At 54.4% G+C, this 19,889-nt stretch overlaps 1 protein-coding gene across 1 annotated transcript in view; it reads left to right on the top strand.

The window, feature by feature from the left end:
* The window catches only part of COL4A2 (collagen type IV alpha 2 chain), a 190,436-nt gene extending 170,547 nt beyond the window's left edge, over positions 1–19,889 (top strand). The window contains exons 35-48 of the mRNA XM_087435779.1: positions 1,812–1,875; positions 2,302–2,376; positions 4,951–5,058; positions 5,796–5,903; positions 6,884–6,955; positions 7,578–7,703; positions 12,118–12,234; positions 12,808–12,969; positions 13,081–13,179; positions 13,573–13,719; positions 13,871–13,987; positions 15,329–15,520; positions 16,696–16,982; positions 18,792–19,889. Of these exons, the coding sequence (XP_087291905.1) occupies positions 1,812–1,875; positions 2,302–2,376; positions 4,951–5,058; positions 5,796–5,903; positions 6,884–6,955; positions 7,578–7,703; positions 12,118–12,234; positions 12,808–12,969; positions 13,081–13,179; positions 13,573–13,719; positions 13,871–13,987; positions 15,329–15,520; positions 16,696–16,982; positions 18,792–19,049 (1,932 nt within the window). The 3' untranslated portion in view covers positions 19,050–19,889. The remainder of the gene's footprint in view (positions 1–1,811; positions 1,876–2,301; positions 2,377–4,950; positions 5,059–5,795; positions 5,904–6,883; positions 6,956–7,577; positions 7,704–12,117; positions 12,235–12,807; positions 12,970–13,080; positions 13,180–13,572; positions 13,720–13,870; positions 13,988–15,328; positions 15,521–16,695; positions 16,983–18,791) is intronic.

Raw genomic sequence — 19,889 nt, 5'->3', positions numbered from 1 at the left:
TGACCCCAGGCAGGGCGCCCGCCTCTCCACACCTGTGTCCTTGCCTGTAAAGCTCAGATAACGGCCACCTTGCAGTTTTATCGAGTGCAGTGGAGACAGTGTGTAACATTACACAGAGTGGCTCCCCACAGATTGTATTTCATGGAATTCTCTTTTTATCCCCTTTCGTTTAAAGGTATTATATCCTCACAGTCCTCAGCACACAGCTGACTCATTTCTGGCATTCACAGTGGGATCAGCATGTTTGGGGCAGATCAGAAGGTCTGGCCACTCTGTGGTAAACCTCTAGCGACAGGCCCTAGCTTGGCCTTCTGTCTAGCCCACCCCAGTGTACACGATGTTCTCAGAATTCTTCAGGTGTCTTCCTTCCATCACTCCCAAAATCTGTAGCTGGTGGGACCTTATACTCAGTCTTATCTGCAGCTAGTCAGGTCACTTAAAAAAGACACATATGACAATGTGTGTTCCCAGCAGTTTATTCATAATAGCCAAAAACTGGGAAAGAGCCCAAATGCCTGTCAACAGGAGAAAGAATAAGTAAACATGGTACATTCAGACAGTGGGCTGGTACACAGCAGTAAAAAGAGGATTACTGATAAATGCAATAACATGACTGAATCTCACAGAGTTTGTGTTGAATGAAATAAACCAGAAATAGAAAGTACATATGATAGGATTCCATTTTTGTCAAGTTAGAGAACGAACAAGACTATTTGATAGAGGTGTGTCGAAAGAGTGGCTTCCTTGGGCAGGATTATTGACTAGGAAAGGGCACAAAGGAACTTTCTAGAGTGCTGAAAATGTTCTGTGTCTTTATCTGGGTGGCACATGAGTAAAAATTTATTGCGTGTTTAAGATGAGTGCAGTGCACTCATCTTAAGTTATGCCTTAATGAAGCAAACTTTAAGAAAGAAAAATAGATTATTATCTAAACAAGAGTGCAGCCTCTGGCACCTCCCCCCACTCCTCCCACAAAATGGAGCTACATTAACAATGTAGAGACTGAAGTTAAGCCATGCTAGAAAAGGGTAATAGCATTGGTGCTGCAGTTCTGAAGTCCCGGGTTGCTGCTCAAGTGGGGACCAGAAGGATGGAGGTAGACCAGAACGCCCACCCTCCCTCTGAGGAGGAACCCACTTCAGACAAGAGAACCATGGTTTCTGTGGAGTCACAGAGCGACCCAGACCTCGTCCCAGTCTCATTATCAGCTACCAACACTCTTATGGAGAAGTCTCACTCTCTCCACAGATGGAAGTACACACCATGGAACTGTTGTATAATATAGAGAGCAAGTTCTGGAATCTGGCAGCCCAAGTTGATCTCCCAGTTCTGCCACTTACTAGCTGAGTGACCTTGAGAAAATTACTTAGCATCTCTGTGCCTCAATTTCCTCATCTATCAAATGGGAAATAATGGCACCTACCTCGTAGGGTTGTCGTGAGGCTTCAGTGAAGCTCCTGAGATGGGACCCATGCATTCCCCGTGTAAAGCCTGGCAGAGGGTAGGATGCAGTCAGCCGTGGTCACCATCACCACCGTCATGACTGTGATCTGCATCGCCGATGTTATTAATTTCACCAGAGCTGCAGGCTTGTTTCATTTTTACCGTGTTACTGTTCAATAAGAACGGGTAAGGAAACCACCTACTGTGTTGACCTGAAAAGCTTTAGAGGTTTTCTACAAAATGACAGGATCACATACCTTGAGTGTTGTTTTCAGCAAACCGAATAGTTGGATATGCTCTCCCTTCCCAATCACAACTAATTTCCTGAACAGCCTTCTAAGGTGGTTTCGTGTGTGACTTTGCCCTAGGGTGACAAGGGAGCTCCGGGGAGAGCAGGCCTTTACGGCGAGGTTGGCCGCACAGGCGATTTCGGTGAGTGTTGCTCGGATGGTGAAAAGAGGGCGTCCACCGTCCAGAGCATTCTGGGCAGGTGTGGTGATCCCAGACCTACAGACGCTATTAGTTATTTGGAAGCAAATTATCTTATTAAGAATGCAGCACAACAGGGGTCAGCCTGGTGGTGTAGGTTCACAGGTTCGGATCCCGGGCGGGGACCTATGCACTGCTCATCAAGCCACACTGTGGCAGGCATCCCGCATATAAAGTAGAGGAAGATGGGCACGGATGTTAGCCCGGGGCCAATCTTCTTCAGCAAAAAGAGGAGAATTGGCAACAGATGTTAGCTCGGGGCTAATCTTCCTCACCAAAACAGAAAGAATGTAACACAACAGAAGCTGCAAAGCTCACCACCTCCCAATAGGAAGACCTGGTGTCAGCCATCTTTTTTGCACGTAACAGGTGATATTGGAGACACCATAGATTTACCAGGAAGCCCGGGCCTGAAGGGGGAACGGGGCCTCACTGGAATACCAGGTACGTAAGTCATTTTCCATCTCTTCATCTCAGCAACAGCCCTGACCCTTGTCTGTGTCATCACTCAGGACCTGGCTTGCCAAGTGTGTCACTATTTGGTAAGCACTATGCATCATGTTATAGGAAATGGTTTGAGGTCTTCAAGCCCAACGTGCAAGGAAGACTCTGGAATTTTTAATTAAGTTAAATCTGAAGACAAAGTCAGGAAACCCCCCTCTGCCTCGCCCTGAGAGGGAAGATGGGAGAAGCTATGGCCCATAAAATATGGCTCCTGGAAAAGAAGCAGTGTCTGGCCTATAGGGACACCTTATAGGGTGTGAGGCAAATGACAATGACTAGAACTTCTTGCAGAGAAGGGTCTAGAAGAAAGGGCAGTGGAGTCAGGCCCATCTCTTGAGTAGGCAACAAGGAGCAGCCCCCAGCCCCGTACACCTCAGGGTGCCCCATGGGGCACAGCAGCTTACTCATGTCCTCTGAGCATCACTGAAGTTCAAGGTCAAAATTCCTGCCTGTCGTGATGCCCCAAGGGACTTGCATAGATGCGTCCTTCCTGGGGACTTTATCTTAGGGAACACACAAGGCTTAAGCTGCTTGGAGCCCCAGGTGCTCCCAGGGATGGTCCTGGTGGGAGGGAAGGGTCTGTCCATGTGATCAGCCAACAGGGAGGATGCTGAGCTGGTTCTTTACCTAGAAGAAGCTCCAGAATGGAAAGGAGCTTTCCATCTAGCGTGGGAGCAGGATTGTCCCTCTGGAGCAGGCAGCCTCACCTACCGGCCTCCCTGGGCACATGTGGATCTATAATTTGGTCTCCTGATGGCTTTCCTCCTGGTCACAGGGGAAGCCTGGGCTGCTGAGCCTTCTGCCTCTTGGCTGGCTGAGTCTCCCTTCCTAAATAATTACTTTGGCAGTTTGGTTTGTAAAAGCAGAAATGTGAGACCATCTTGCCACGTGTGTCACTAACAATGCCCCTTTTGTTCCACTGAAATGTGTAGGGGAGGAGAAGCTACGCCCCTCCAGGAATTATGGTTGTTACCTTTGAACGTTTAGGTTGTAGTTAGACTGTGGGCCCAGGAAGTAGAGCCTCCCCCGTGTCCATGGCCAGGAGACTGTATCTCAGAACTGTGGTCCCGGGGGCAAGGGGGCAATGACAGTTGTGTCAACCACTCTTGGAGGTGTTCCATTCTCCCTAAGACAAGTGAGGTGTGCCTAAGTGGGGTCAGCCACAGAGCCTTGCCCATGCAGCAGAGCGGTGGGCTGAGGAGCCCTGAGTCAGATCAGCTCCCAGACGTGAGGGGCACTAGGGAGCCAGGGCCCAGGCCTGGTCTCTCGAAGGATGAGACGACAAGCTATGCTGGACTCGCTCAGTTTGGGTGGAGGTGATGGCAGTGGTTCATGAAAGAAGACGCACTGGGTAAATAGGGGTTCAGAGCAGATTTTTAAAACAATAAAAGAATCAAAAAATAAGCAGAACCTTTTATATAATTTTTCTTTATGAGCACAAAAACATTAACAGTATTTTTTTGTAAGCAGTAGTCTCAGAAATTTAAGGAGACACTGGACAACAGTGATTATGTGGAATTCAGGTTGGTCTGAAGTTTTCAAAACCTTCCAGCATACCAGAAAACACCAAAAACATTTTCACATAGACTGTTGTCACTAACAGACGTAGCATTTCTCAAAGTCTGCCCGATGACCACCTCAGAATCACCTGAGATGCTTGTTTAAAATGCAGGTTCCAGGCCTCATCCCAGATCTACTAAGCCAGCTCTGGGAGAGGCTCAAACATCTGCAGGTGTAACTAGTTCCCCAGATTTCTGTGGCCCATGACGCGTTCAAAACCACTCTAATAAGGACCCCGATTAGTGATCTATTGCTACTTAGCAAATAATCCCAAAATGCAGTGGTTTAGAACAGCCTCAAGCAGGTGTTACCTCATACGGTTTCTGTGGGCCAGGAATTTGGGATCAGGGTGGTTCTGACTCGGGTCTCTCATGAGATTCCAGTCGTGATGTCAGCAGGGCCACATTGTCTGAAGGCTGGAGTGGGGCTGGAGGATCCACTTCCAAGATGGCGCCCCCCACATGCCCGTTGGTGGGAGGCCTCAGTTCCTCCTCCATGTGGGCATATCTCAGGGCTGCTTGAACGTCCTCATCATGTGGCAGCTGGCTTCCTCCAGAGCGAGCGATCCCAGAGAGGGGACAAAGTGAAAGCAATGATGAATTTTATGGCCTAGGCTTGAAGTGACACCCCACCATTTCTGCAGTGTCCTGGTGGTCACACAGTTCAGCCCGGTGCAGTGTGGGAGGGGACTGCATGAGGGCATGAATGCCAGGACATGGGGACCATTGGGTGCCAGCATGAGGCTGCTGACCACAGGCTCAGGTAAAATTAGGTAACTAGGTAAAAAATTAGTCGAGGAAGGAACGTGTTTGGATGCCCATCCCCATTCACAAGAGAAGCACCAGTGTGGTGTGGCAGTGTCCTTTAACAGGCGTCCCCTTGAACCCTACGAGCATTAAGCCTCAGTGATGCAGTTTCTGTGGTTTGTTCCAAGCAGCAAATCTGTGGTTACAGGTCTAAAGGGATTCTTTGGAGAGAAGGGAACAGAGGGCGAAGTTGGCTTCCCCGGCATAACAGGCGCGGTGGGCGTCCAAGGCCCCCCCGGACTGAAAGGGCAGACAGGTAAAATCTCTTGCATCACACGCTCTTCCTCCAGCGCCGCCCTCCCCGGAGCATGGCTGGATGGGGCAGCAGCCTGTGAGGCTGAGCGGGGCCGAGCCTCAAAATCTGCAAGACCCCAGACAGAGGCAGCCAGTTGGCCCGTGTCCTTGTCACGTCACACCCCTCCCTGTGAAGCTGGCTCTTCATTGTTGCTGGTCCACCTGGCTCTGCCTTAGGGCCAACCACACAGAGAGAAACAGCTGACCCACCTAGGGGACCCACAGGGACAGGGAGCCGCCCTGATGGAAGCGTCTCCATCTCTCCCTAAACACAGACTGAGTTCCTGTCACAGGACCCCTTTCCTGCACTGAATATGCAGAGAATCGTTTGGGGGCCCCAAGTTAATGGCAGAGAGCCACGGGGGAACTGGCTTCCGCTTTTTTGTTGTTGCTCCCCTTCCTTTGTTTTCCCTTTGTTCTTGCCCAGGCCCTGGGAGCTCTGGGAGGCTGGTCCTCTCATGGGCTCTCCAGACTTCCGTTTAGATGATGGGGCGGGAATAAGAAAGCACAGGCTGTTCTCTTTGGCCGGGCTAGGCTAACCCCATTGAACTTGAATGTGGGGGTCCAAGGCCGCGTGTGTTCCCACTCAAAGGGAAGCTGGTCCTTTCTCACAAAGCCCCTGCTCCCTGCGGGACGTGAGCTGGAGGCGGGGAGGCCTCAGGTGCCTGTGTCTGACTTAAGGATGCGTTTGCCCCCCAGGCTTTCCAGGACTGACCGGGCTGCAGGGGCCTCAGGGAGAGCCAGGACAGGTCGGAAGGCCCGGCGACAAAGGCGATTCTGGCTGGCCGGGGACTCCAGGCTTACCAGGTAAGACCATCCCTCCCTTGGGTTCTTCAGAGTGGGGTCTGCTGGTTGAGGAGGGTGCCGTCAGCCAGGCTGGCCTCTCTCTGGGCTATTTTCCCTAAGACTGTGTGAGATAACAGGCCGGGTGTGCGTGTTACACACCAAGACAGGGTCTGCAGTTGTCCCAGCCCAGTGGAAAAGACAGACATGCCAACCCACAAAGAAGTTTCCACTTCCCGGAAAGATGAATGCACACCTGCCCGGGAGGCCTTAGGGCCACTCCCCGGTCAGCACAGGGCAGTGCAGAGGCGAGCTGGAGGGACGGACGCCAGGGTCCCTATTGTTCCGCCTCGGCCTTCCCTGGCTTCCCACTCAGCCAGGTCTGGCGGAGCCCTTGGGGGAATTTGGGGGGTTCTGTGCCCTGGCCTGGATAGGCTCCTGCTCAGAGGACAGGCCCTCTGCCACCCTGACAGGCCCCTGGTCAGGAACAGGCCCTCAGCTGCTCTCTTCTCCGAACTGAGGGAGACCCACCCGCCGGCACACTCCGGGCCCTGAGACACGCCCTTTGCCACACTCACTGCGCACATCATGGGAAGCATCGCTGCCCGTTTCCTGAGTCCCGCTGTAGAAACGTTTATCCCCAGAATCCAGAGGGAGTGGAACTAATGCCAGGCTCTCGGTTCCGAGCACAGTTTTTACAAAGCAAATATACTTGGTGACTCACGCGTCAAGAAGAGAAGCGAGCACACCGGCTCCCCTCTGGCACTACCGAGTCTGTGAAAGATTCTGTGAGAACAGTCTCTAAGTTAAGCGGTTCTCCTGGGTGACGTGGACGTGATTAATTGACACGTCAGAGTAAATGCTGGACTGCTTCCTGTTTGCTGGGCTTCTGAATACATCGGTCGGTGACTGTACCATAGCAAACCAAAATATGTCTGAATTAGTTTAAGAGTTTGTCTCTTTGCTGCCCCACGCACGAAATAACCACAAGTGAAACCCCACAGGTTTTCCGGGCATCCGAGGCATCAGTGGATTGCACGGCCTGCCAGGCACCAAGGGCTTCCCGGGATCCCCAGGTACCGTCTGTCTTCTTTTCAGATTATAAAAGTTATTCATATTCAGTGGAGAAAAGTTTTTAAAAATATATTTAAACAAAAGGAAAAAAATCACCCATAGTCCTATTGCTATTAAAATATTCTCTTTAGAGATGTTTTATGTAACCAAATATTTATCTCTCCACAGGTAAGTTTGTGTGTGTGTAATTATATGTGAATTCACACACTCATGCTCCATTTAACATTTCAATTCCAGTTTAAATGGTCCAGTTAATCACTCTGTCCCGCCATCAATTGCCCTGATCACCTGCTATGGGAGCAGGAAGGTTTGAAACAGTGTCTCTCTTTAAAGCTGATAAAGGCTTGGCATGAAGAGCAGCCTCAGGCAGGCTCCCAGCCCCACAGCCTTCAGAGGAGTCTCATTTTCTCATCTGTGCAGCGAAGGGGTTCAACTACCATCTCTAGGGTCCCTCTGAGTCTCAGATTCTGGGACACTGAGGCCTCGTAGCCAGCTGAAATCTCCGTGGCTGTCTTCCGGTTTCTGTGTTTGAGTCTCACTGAAGAGCGCTACTGTGGTTTCGCGTGCGAGTTAACTTGCCATGGCTGAAGATGCTGACGTCGCTGCTTGCTAACCCTGCCACAGGTGCGGACGTCCGCGGAGACCCAGGTTTCCCAGGTCCTGCTGGGGACAGGGGTGACCCAGGAGAGGCCAATACCCTTCCAGGCCCTGCCGGAGCCCCGGGACAGAAGGGGCAGCAAGGAGCCCCAGGTAAGGCCAGACAGTTACAGTAATTCCATCTGCATATCCAGCACCCAAAAGGTGGGGCAGCGGGAGGGAGTGTGGGTCTGAGAGATGACAAGCTGGAGAGTTCCTTGTTGCAGAACCTCTTGGCTAGTCTTCCATCGCTTTTGTTATAAAACGTGTCTTATTCCACCAAAGTTAGTTATTGACCCCCAGCTTATAGTGAGGATAAGGCACCTGGGCCCAAGGATCACATTCCGTCCCCTCGGTGACCCCCAGGGCACCTCACCCATACAAGCACTCTGAGTGTTGGATAAGTGGACAAATTCACGTGTCACAGCCTCTGAGCTAAGCCCGCCTGACGGCTTGGAACGTGGGGGCAGCTAACCAGGGAGAGGTGGTCTCTGCCGCTGAGAAAGAAACCCACCTCCCACCTCCCCGCCCACCCATCCACCAGCCAAACCATGCTGGAGCCTGCACTGAGGTGGGAAAGGTTCCCACATAAAATGTAACCAGTATCCGGAGCGGAGCGTGCCTTGATCATGAGCCTCCAGCCCCAGTGTTCATTTTTTGACCATCCATGGGCACCTCCCCGGCTCAGCCAGCATTTTGTCCGCACGGCAGCCTTGAGCTGGGGACTGTCTGTGGTGTAGGCACTGGTGCCGAGCAGCACAGGGGGACCGGGCCCCGCCACACACTAGGCTTCCAAGCACCAGGGCCTGAGTGCAAGTGCTCAGGTCAGAGTTCCCTCTGAAGCCGGAACCAAAGATCCCACAGAGGAGAAGCCAGAACCTGAGGCCAGCGACCGGTCCCCTGTGGGGGGCAGCAGGTGTCTCAGGCCTCTCAGACCACATCATCTAATTCTTCAGGGTCTGTCACCTCCCGTCTCCCCTTTCACATAGCTAGAAACTCCGGAATTCCCCGATATCCAAGCTCCATGGCGTTGGTCTGAAGGCAGGAGCATGAGGAGGGGGGCTGCCAACTGGGGCCTTAGTGTGTATCCTGGGAGGCTGCAAGGTACTCACACAGCCCCACTCAGGGGTGAGGATCTAGGGTCAGTCTACTGTCACAGTCCCACTCAGGGGTGAGGATCTAGGGTCAGTCCACCAGCACAGGCCCCAGTCAGGTGTGAGGATCTAGGGTCGTTCTACTGTCACAGACCCAGTCAGAGGTGAGGATCTAGGGTCAGTTTACTGTCATAAGCCCACTTAGGGGCGAGGATCTAGGGTCAGTCTACTGGCACAAGCCCCCCAAGAGTCCTCAGTGGAGCTGGCCACACCCACGACTTTAAAGTCAAATGCCTGTATGTGTTCTTGTTATGCCTCACGAGCAGTGTGATCTTGACGTGACTTTGTCTGTAAAATGAGGGTAGAAACGCACCATGTGGGTCCTGGGAGGATTCAGTGAGATAATATAGGTAAAGCTCTTGCACACAGGAGCCGAGCAATCAATGCTGGCTTCTCTAACAGGCCTCAAAATATTTTTTTGGTCATGCTTGTCTGTTCACCTGTCTGCCCTCTGAGAGGGGTCAGGGAACGCAGTGATGAGAAAGACTCCATGGGAGACGGAGATGAGACCTCGCCCAGGAGGGACAGAGGGACGTGAGGCATCAGTGTCACGTGGTGCACGCAGTCCCAGCCCGCGGACAGCACCCACACGGCATCAGCTGTTACTGTGGCTGTTACGCATCACAAGCGTGCCGTTCAGGCTCTGACACTGACAGCGAGGGCTAATTACAGTTTCCACAAAGGCAGAAATTACCTCTTATTCCCCTATCTGTACCTCGGCCGAGTGCCTGGCACAGAGTACATGCCGGGTAAATGTTTGTTCTGGAGGAACCCTGTGAAGCTGTAGGGCAACTCTCTTCGACTTCAGTTGGAAAAGGTGTGTGTGCTCCAGAACATCCCTAACTCACCCTCAGCGGTCCCATTGCTCATTCGTCTGTGCAGCATCAGTTTCTTAAAACTCCTCTTGAACCGACCGTGCAGCTCCCTGTGCGCCATCAAGGGGGCCGAGAGTGTGTCAGGCTCTCAACAATCCTGAGGCACAGTGTCCCTTTTTTAAAGCCATTGTCCTCTACAAGGCCCTCGTCCTGCATGAAAGTCACAATCACCAGTGACCTGGTGGCTTCTGAGCAGCCCTGGAGGCCAGAGCAGATCCTTCATGCTGCCCCCCGGGCCTCAGCGTCTGGCCAGGATGAGGGATAGGTGACTTTCCGTAGTGACATTCACAGGCGGCTCGGTCAGGACTGGCACACTGCTCTGAGAGTGGGGAAATAATCCCAGTCCATTGTCGTCCCTCAAACGCGTTTCATCTCAGGCCAGGAGCTCGAATTTGCAGCCTCATTTCTCCCTGCAGCTCACTTTGGGGCTTCAGGTTGTGGTTTACCTCTGAGCTGTGCAAAACGGCCTTTCGCCGACCCTCGTTAGTCAGGGGTTCTTTTTTCAGTCTTAGGAAGATCCACGGGGCACCGAGAACACAGAGTTGTTTGTGTCCCAATTCCAGCAAACTGACTCCTGCTCGCTCCGTGTTCTCGTTCACAGACGACTGCTCCCAGCAGGGAAGTTCAGTGTGTTTTCGTGGGAATCTGGCCAATCTGCGTCTTCTAACTCCCGAGTTTTTGCCGTTCCTCACTGACCCTCCCCATCTATTTGTTACTTTGTGACAGTAGTTAGTAGCAGCTCCACTGGTGTCATTTTATATCAAACTACAGATGGTGGCTGGTCAGTCCCCACAGGTGTAGTAAATCCACTTGCTTATTGCCTGTAATTAGTGAGACTAGGCGACACCCTCCTAAATGTTTCTCCGTCCCACTCAGAAGTCACATAAACTGGGTCCTGTCCCCGTGATGGGTGTCAGACCTCCCGTCGTGGAAGTCTCTCGTGTTGCTGATGAATGTCGATTAGTCATGAAGCCTCATGGGGCACACAAGAGTCCCCTGTTAGTTACCTTTTCTGGTCTCACATTTTTGTACTATGTTGGCCCAGTTCACTGTTCTTTCTAGACTAGAGACGATGGCCCCTGGATACTTGGGCATTCTGATTTTTCGCAGTGTTCTTGTACTAATCTCTTAGTCCCCAGGCCTTAAGGGAAAACAAATACTCAGATGGTGATGAGAGAGAACTAACTGCCTTCCCCACTGGCCGTTCGGCTCACCGCTGCCTCGGCACATTCGGGCACCCACAAGTGGCGTGTTGGCTGAAGCTCAGGGAGCAGTAGAATTCCCACCGATTTCCTCTTGTGGGACCGCCCTCCAGGGCCAGTCCTCGATGAGTGCCGCGGGGCTCCAGCCTCTGACTCAGGGCAGTCCATTCTTGTCACCTGCAGTGGTGATGCTCTGTAAAGTCGCTGCAAACACTGACCTAGCAATCGCAGCCTCTGCTCCTAGTAGAAATACAGGTGAGGTTCCTGCGAGCCCTGGTCACATTATCATCAACAGATCAATACATAACTAGCTTTATGTGTGTTTCTGTTGAAAGACACCTTATTTGATATATACTGGGGATTCATTAACATTGAGCTCATGGCCATCAGTGCTGTAACTCAGGCCTGAAGGAAGCTCATCTAACACACATGTCTTCTCCATGGGGCACGGCACAGCCTTCCCGAGCTAAGGAGCACAGACAGCACTTCAGCATGATGCTGGGGGTCCAATTTACAGTGAAGTCACCAACAAAAAGCACAAAAATGCCGAAACATGGCACTAAGCAGAAACGAAAAGGACCCTTATTTACCCTCTGGGCTGAACCGGGAAGGTGGGGTGTCGCTTGGTTGGACCTCGGCTGGGACTCAACTATTCTGCCTCTCCATGCTTGTCCAGGAATGCCCAGAGTATTGATTTGCGGTCACAGTAAATCTTAGTCTGTAGGCGACATGGCAAATACAAAATCTGTGAGTAATGAGGGTGGACTCTGTCCAGAGCTGGGATCCAAGATACTGAAGGACAGCCACAGAGGGGATTAAAACATCCCTGTAGTCCATCAGCCTCACTTGCCACTACTGGAAACTTCCGTCCTCTCACAAGTGCTAGCCGGGCCAAGAGAGCTAACCTCTCAGGTGAGGCCCTCAGGACGGGGCCGAGGCCTCATCCACAAGCAGCAAAATCGCGAGTGTGAGTGACCCTTGGCCAAGCCTGCGGCTGAGCATAGTCAGGCAGCCCCCCGAGCAAGAAGCATACTCAGGAGGACAAGATTCCAGCAGAGGCAGGTTCTGGGGACCCTCTAGGCAGCAGGAGGGGGCTGGTGGGAGTGGGGCCCGCATAGCCCCTGCCCCCCGACCTGTCCCAAGAGCCTGCAGCGTGCCGTGTCCCCTGGCCTCGGGGCCCTTCCGTCGCTGCCTCTGCTTGGTGGCCCTACTCCTGGACAGGTGATGGCATGGAGGGGAGACAAAGGTGAAAACGTTGGATGCTGGTACTAAAAATGACTTCTGTTTCCCTCCCAAGGGGAGCGCGGCCCAGTGGGGAGTCCAGGACTTCAGGGCTTCCCTGGCGTCACCCCCCCCTCCAACATCTCTGGGTCACCTGGTGACAAAGGGGCGCCGGGGATATTTGGCCTGGAAGGTAAGCGGGACTCACACTTCTTTCTGGGCGTTGGAATCCCTGGGGGCGGGAGCTGGCGAGGACCTGATTCCTTTAGGGATGGACAGACTTTGTTCCCCCCTTGAGGATGTTATGTGGAGTGAAATAAGCCACGCACAAAAGGGCAAATGCTGTATGATTCCACTGATGTGAGGTCCCTAGAGCCGTCACAGTCACAGAGACAGAAAGGAGAATGGGGTCACCAGGGGCTGGGCGAGGGGGAGGGGGAGCTAGTGTTTAATGGGGACAGAGTTCCAGTTTAGGAAGATGAAAAAGATCTGAGATGGATGGTGGTGATGTTTGCACAACAGTGTGAGTGTACTTAATGCCACTGAACTGTATAAAAATGGTTAAGATGCTAAGTTTTGTGTTATGTATATTTTACCACAATAAAAAAAAAGTCACCCAGTGTTACAGACTTGCCAAAGACCGTCCCCTACACGGATGACTTTGCGTCTGGCCTCCTGGGTGCCTCCTGCAGCGGGTCCCAGGCCACATGGCGGTGACCGGGCCTTCCTCCCATTTCAACCCCCATTCTTTGACTAATGTCGATAGGTTATCGAGGGCCCCCTGGGCCACCTGGCCCTGCTGCTGTTCCTGGAAGCAAAGGAGAGGAAGGGAACCCAGGATCTCCAGGAAACCCAGGGACCAAAGGATGGGGCGGGGACCCGGGACCCCAGGGCCGGCCTGGCGTGTTCGGTCTCCCAGGAGAAAAAGGTAACGTGCCCCTGGAAGGCTCCTCTTCCCGGGAGGCTGGCAGCACTGGTCAGAGATGACTGGAGCCCCCACCCGGACACACGTGTCCTCAGTGTCCCGCTTGTCTCACAGGGCCCAGAGGTGAGCAAGGATTCATGGGAAACACAGGAGCCACCGGGAGTGTGGGCGACCGAGGCCCCAAGGGACCCAAAGGAGACCGAGGGCTCCCGGGTAAGTGGCGGTCCGCGCTCCTGCAGAGCCGCCGTCCCAGGTCGGCTGCCTCCAGAGAGGCCTCCGGGACTATTCCCCCCGCTCCGGGCCTGGGCCTAGACCCCTCTAGGGTCACTCTTTGCTGTGGGTCCAAACCCTAAAGCACAAAGAGGAAACCAAGAGGGGCCTGCCTGCACTCCCACAGGGACTTGTGTACAGGGACTTGTGTGACAGTAGGTGTTGAAGGGCAGGCACGGAGCAACCTCTCAGACGGGTGATTATCCGTCTCGTCTCTAGAGTGAGATTCTTCCAGGAAGGTCCAAGACTGGTTTCAATGGGTAAAAAAATGGAAGAGATCAGAGAAGGAAGTGAAGTGGTTCTCGTGTGTCAACCGGCCTTTCTTTTCCCTTCCAGGTGCCCCCGGTTCCGTGGGCTCCCCAGGGATTGCCGGAATCCCCCAGAAGATTGCCATCCAGCGGGGGCCAGTGGGTCCACAGGGAAGGAGAGGCCCCCCGGGTGCACAGGGAGAGATGGGGCCCCAGGGCCCCCCAGGAGAACCAGGTAGAGCCCTGCTGTGGGGCCAGGGAGGGCTCCTTTCCCCTTTTGCCTGGTTTCCACTTGTGTTTTCTTGCTGAAAAGTGTGTACAACACCGGTGACGCTGAGCGTCTTCTCTCTCTCCATGGCGCTCACACCTGTTTTCGGTGGCTGCAGGTTTCCGCGGGGCTCCAGGGAAGGCGGGGCCCCAGGGAAGAGGTGGTGTTTCTGCTGTGCCCGGATTCCGAGGAGACCAGGGACCCATGGGGCACCAGGGACCCATTGGCCAGGAAGGTGAGTGCTGGCCAGAGGGCAGGGAGGCTCTTCCAGGTCCCACTGTGGGTCTGACACATGGACCGTGGTGTGCAGGGAGGGGGAAACGAGTGACGGACGAGCAGACGTGAGAGGCTGCCACCCCTTCCGCTCCGCCACCCAGCGTGGCTCCTAGGGCCCTCACTGCAGCCTCGGTCCCTGGGCGCTCCATAACTCCTGCCCCCACTCCACAGTACCTGCGCCTGGCAGAACACCTGGCGCAGAGTCCCCAGAACAGGCTGGCTTGCTTCCTTTCTCTGAGATGCCTGCAGGAGCCTCAGAGAGGAAGCAGTCGATGTACTCCAGGAGACAGGATTCGTAACGATCTTGAAGGCCTGAGGCAGTGAGCAGAAAGAAACCAAGGACATGGACAGGAGCTGTTGTAAAGTCTTGTATTGTTGATTTCTTAAAGTTATTAGTGCACGTGCAGGATGGGGTAGCCAGAAATGATACAATGTGTGCAAAAATTCCTCGAGATTTGTTGTAGTCCGCTTGCGCACAGTTTGAGCCAGCCGTCGGAGGGCTGTGCTGAAAGTTGAACGCAGTCCAGATCACAGGAAGTAGCAGTCCGCCGATGGACTGACCCACAGCCAGGAGATTATGTAACGTGGGGGATGCACATCTGAAGACATGCATGGACGGGGGGACCATCCAGCCTGGGAGACCAAGACAGCGAAGGGTGGAGGAAGTGACGAGAGGAGAAAGTGATGAGATGTGAAGACGTCCCCGGCAGGGAGGGGTCGCGGGAGGCAGGCTCACCCAGGACAGCTGATTTCCAGTATCTGAAGGGCTGTCCTGGTAGAGGCAGATGAGACGTTGTACGTGCTCCGAGGGGCAGAATCAAGCCCCCAGAGTGGACGTTACGGGAATGGCTCAAATGTACAATTAGCCACCTCTACTGGAATCATCCAGCAAAGGGGGGCCTGCCACGTGGGGTTGAGGAGACTTGTTCATTGGGTGGGGGCTGGGCTGAGATACTTACGGGGACCCTCAGCTCTGAGGTACTCTAGTTCTTGCTCAGCATCAGCGCACCCTGAGGGGCAGGCTTGTGGGGCCAACTGGGTCCATACCCACGTTCAGTTCCATCACTCAGTGTCAGTACTGAGCATGGAACGTAGGTCAGGGCCTTCCCAAGAGGCTCCTGGGCTACACAGGGCAGAGCCACTGAGACACCAGCCTTGGGGGAAAGCAAAGTGGCAGCTGTAAAATGTCGCCGTGCCATGTCAGCCACGCGATGTGGGCTGAGGTCCGCACGGAGCTGAAGGGTGGCCACCGTCTCTCTCTCTCTCTCTCCCCCCTCCCCCCAACCCCCCCGGACCCTAGGGGCACCAGGCCGCCCAGGGAGCCCAGGCCTGCCTGGCATGCCCGGCCGCAGCGTGAGCATCGGCTACCTGCTGGTGAAGCACAGTCAGACGGAGCAGGAGCCCATGTGCCCCGTGGGCATGAGCAAGCTGTGGAGTGGGTACAGCCTGCTGTACTTTGAGGGCCAGGAGAAAGCCCACAACCAGGACCTGGGTAGGTACCGCCCGCCGACCCTGGGGCCGGCTCAGCTGGAGGTGGTCAGGACGGGCGGCCACGGCGAGGTTCATGAGTACTCTAAGACGGATGAGCCTCTCCTGATTGAAGGCACTGGGCCCATCCACACCCCTGCGGTTTCAGAAAAGATTCAAATGGCCTGTGATGCCCTAAACCTCAGGTCAGGCCCGCGGAGACCTGCCTCTTAACCCAGCAGCGCCTACCCCGGGCTCACGTGCGGCCCCGCTCCGCCTGGAGCCACCAACTGCTTCACTTCCTTCTTGCTTTTCACCCCAAGCTCTGTAGACAGTCAGGCTGGGCCCTGAGGGACTGGGAGTCACCTAGAACGCCCAGGAAAATGGGCATGTGCGTACGTGTGCTGGTGTTTATTCAAGTAAGCCTGATGGCCAACAGGAATTAAAACGCGTTAAGCGCACACAGGAAATGCAGCAGCAGGCACTGAGAGCGGGCCCGGGGGGCCTTGGGCTGCGTGTCTGTGGCCGGGACAGCGGTTACCTCAAGGGGAGCCACTTGTGGAAATCGTCAGGCCGAGCCCTGATGGTTTGTGCACATTCCTGTCTATATGGTGCACTTCCATAAGAAGTTTTAAAAAAGTGGGGCAAAGCAAACTCGGGTAAGGGCCCGAAAGAGAGCTGGGAACAGGGCCAAGGGGCCACAGCGCCTGACAGGCTTCTGGAGGGGCGCTCATGTTCGGCTTGGAGCTTATAAGCAATGGATGTGAAAGGGAGCCCTGCTCAGTTAGGGTTCACCTAACTGAGCCCAAAGAGAAAGCCGTCTGGTTGCCCAGGAGTCCCTTCTGGGAGGGCCCGTGAGCTGTGCTGAGCCGGGCCCTCCTCTTGGCGGCCATCCCAGCTTCTTGGAGCTGGCCGTCTAAGACCCCCAACATGGGCCGCACCCAGAGTCCTCTTCCACAAAGACGCCTCCCCCGCTGGCCCATCCCAGTCCAGAGGCGTGTGGGAACATCTAGAAGAGCAGGGCTAAAATGCCAGTCTGGTCTGCTCCAAAAAACGGAAGTGGAAAGCCCAAGCTTGGTCCCGGTCCCCCCCTCACCCCCGCCCCCTGCCCGGCTGAGCCCCACCGGTCCCTGACGTGGGCCTCCCGGGCCTGCAGGAGCCTCTTCCCGGCCGCGCTCAGCTGTGCCCACCCCCCCGCAGGGCTGGCAGGCTCCTGCCTGGCCCGCTTCAGCACCATGCCCTTCCTGTACTGCAACCCCGGCGACGTCTGCTACTACGCCAGCCGGAACGACAAGTCCTACTGGCTCTCCACCACTGCCCCGCTGCCCATGATGCCCGTGGCCGAGGAGGACATCAGGCCCTACATCAGCCGCTGCTCTGTGTGTGAGGCCCCGGCCGTCGCCATCGCCGTCCACAGCCAGGACGTCTCCATCCCCCACTGTCCGGCGGGATGGCGGAGTCTGTGGATCGGGTATTCCTTCCTCATGGTGAGTGGTGCCTGCCTGCTCTCTCTCAGAGTGTGGAACCGGCTGGGAGTCTGGCTCCTCTCCCCAGCCACACCCTGGCTAGGAAGCAGCAAGGGCAGCTGCCTTTAAGAATAATCAGACAGGGTAGTCGTTCAGGTTGTGCACAGCACAAGGGCACCTGGCCCAGAGGATGAGTGAGAGCCAGAGTACAGCCTGCACTTTTGCCTGCACTTTGCTAACAGAGCCATGTGCCCAGGCATGGGGCTGCCCCCACCTAGAGGGGACCCATTAATTTGCCACCCAGCCGTTGTACAGGCTGTAATTTGGATGAATTTGGCTTGTTGTCCTTCCTACTAAGCAGAACACCACAGGTAAAGCTCTTCTGGTTTATCAGAAGGTTAAACATAGGGAAGAACTTTAATTCCTAAGCAGCTTATGTAGAATCTATCTGGAACCTAGAATGCCCTCAGAAAATATCTATTAACTGGTTGGTTTAAAACAGATACATACTGGGCCGGCCCCGTGGCTTAGGGGTTAAGTGCGCGCACTCCGCTGCTGGCGGCCTGGGTTCGGATCCCGGGCGCGCAACGACGCACCGCTTCTCCGGCCATGCTGAGGCTGCGTCCCACATACAGCAACTAGAAGGATGTGCAGCTATGACATACAACTGTCTACTGGGGGTTTCGGGGGGAAAATAAATAAATAAAATCTTAAAACAGATACATACTGATTAGGAAAATCCTGGAAAACCAGTGACAGATCACTTTTGGGTATAAAATAGGGAACTCTCGGTTTGGGGCAGCTTAGGCTTAGCTTAAAATCAAGGGAAGAGACTACGCCACAGTGGGGTCCCTTACTGTTTTCCTGCTTACTCCCCACTGTGGGGAGAAAGAAAGCCCCGTGGGTACAGAGCTTGCATTCATATTTATTGAACTTATATTTATTATGACTGTCATAACTCCAGCTATATTGACTGGATGCCCAACATGTTAAATATTTCATAAATTATATTAACAACATAATACATAAATTAGATAATGTTTGCTTATTTTGTCAAAACAACAGAAAGAAAACCCCTAGATTCTAGGAAAGGAAGGAGATGTTAAACAAGGATTGATATTTTAATATTTTTAAAGCTACAGTCATTTGAAGCAACGGGGTACAAATTTTATGCAGGGACTGGCACACTTCCTACTTTCCCAGAAGCTGATCCTGTGAGGTGACTTTTGGGGATGGACGGAGCACCCCTCTTGTGGTCTCCCGTGACCTTGAGGTGCCTCAGTGTCAGGAGGGACGAGCTCTGGTTGCTCCTACTTTTTCACTCCCATCGTGACATTGGACAGTAAGAGCCGAGCCTCTCTGTCACGAAGGGAGAGATGTCCTGGACCCAAATGTCAGAGACGCTCCTGCCCTCTGAGCAGTTACCCCCAGTCAGGGTCACTGGATCAGCACACCACCCCTGCTTCAGTAAACCCTCCCAGCCCAGCCAGCCCAGAACCTGACTCCCCCGAAGACGAGGTGACAAGATGAGCCCACTGTGTGCACTTGCGTGAGTGTGCTTGGGTGTGTGCCTGTGTGTGCACGTGTGTGTGGACCAAACTCAGAGCCCTTCCCCGGCCCAGCTGGTCCCAGCTCTGAGGCCTCCAGCTCGGTGCTTCCTCCTGACCCCGGCCTGGCAGCCCCAGTGTTAAAGGGGATGTCGCAGGGGGTCTCTGTTGACCCGGATGGATGTTGACTGCTTGTTGTTCAGCTGGGGGACAAAGCCATCAATGACAACCTGCCCGTCTGTCCCCGGGGAGCCACTTACAGCCCTGTCCTCTCTCCCCTCAGCACACGGCCGCGGGCGACGAGGGTGGCGGCCAGTCGCTGGTGTCGCCGGGCAGCTGTCTGGAGGACTTCCGAGCCACACCCTTCATCGAGTGCAATGGGGGCCGAGGGACCTGCCACTACTATGCCAACAAGTACAGCTTCTGGCTCACCACCATCCCCGAGGAGAGCTTCCAGGGCTCGCCCTCCTCCGACACCCTCAAGGCGGGGCTCATCCGGACGCACATCAGCCGCTGCCAGGTGTGCATGAAGAACCTGTGAGGCCGCCCGGCCCGCCTCTCCCTCGGTCCACGGGCAGCGGGGCCGCCTTGGTGCTTACTCTTAACTTATTACCTCAGATGACCATCCAAAAATCAATTTCATTTTTTTCTTTAAAAAGCAAGAAAAGGTAACCAAAGGAATTCAGCACCAGCACTTACACCACATAGCCACTTGTCTCCCCAGGCGCCCGCCACCCTGCCCCCACAGAGTGCGGCCCGCCTGTGACACTGACACCCCTCCAAAACGGAAAACCGTTAACAACCCAGCACCTGTCAGCCGTACTAGACTGTAATGCGCTAGGTGTAGCTACCTTCTTACCACGTACCCATGTAGTCACTGCGCTTCCAGACACCACAGACGACCCTTAGTTAACTCACTTAGTGGGGTGGTGTAGACAGATGAAGCCTGGCAGCCCAAGGGCTCCTGAACTCCCTCCGCTCTCCCCACGGGAGGGTCTCCCGGGGCGGCCCGGCTCTGCCCTCTAAGCCTTGATGGCAGCACTGTTTCCTCCGGAGACCGTGGATGTGACCCATCCCAGTCCCCTCAGGAAGGCCGGCCTGGCCTTTCCTACTACAACTCTGATGGTCGCACACTGGCCACCATTCCTCCTCCGGGTCCTCACAGACCACTGGGTTTGGCAGAACTCGTGTGGCGGCAGAGACCTTCTGAGCCTGTCATCCACCAGGCCCCTTGATGGCGGAGAGGAGTTGGGGGTGTGTCCCCACCCCCAGGTTGTCTGGAGACTCAGCCCGCTCTCTGTGGTGCGTGCACTCCCGCACCCACTCTGTCCTCTGTAACCACCACGGAATAAAAGTTGGTTTTGAACGTTTTTATACCCAA

This window comes from Ceratotherium simum, chromosome 10 (assembly GCF_057802395.1).
Source record: "Ceratotherium simum simum isolate JZ-2026a chromosome 10, ASM5780239v1, whole genome shotgun sequence".
Taxonomy (NCBI): domain Eukaryota; kingdom Metazoa; phylum Chordata; class Mammalia; order Perissodactyla; family Rhinocerotidae; genus Ceratotherium; species Ceratotherium simum.
The sequence above is the reverse complement of the archived record's forward strand: the minus strand, read 5'-3'. Positions and strand labels throughout refer to the sequence as shown.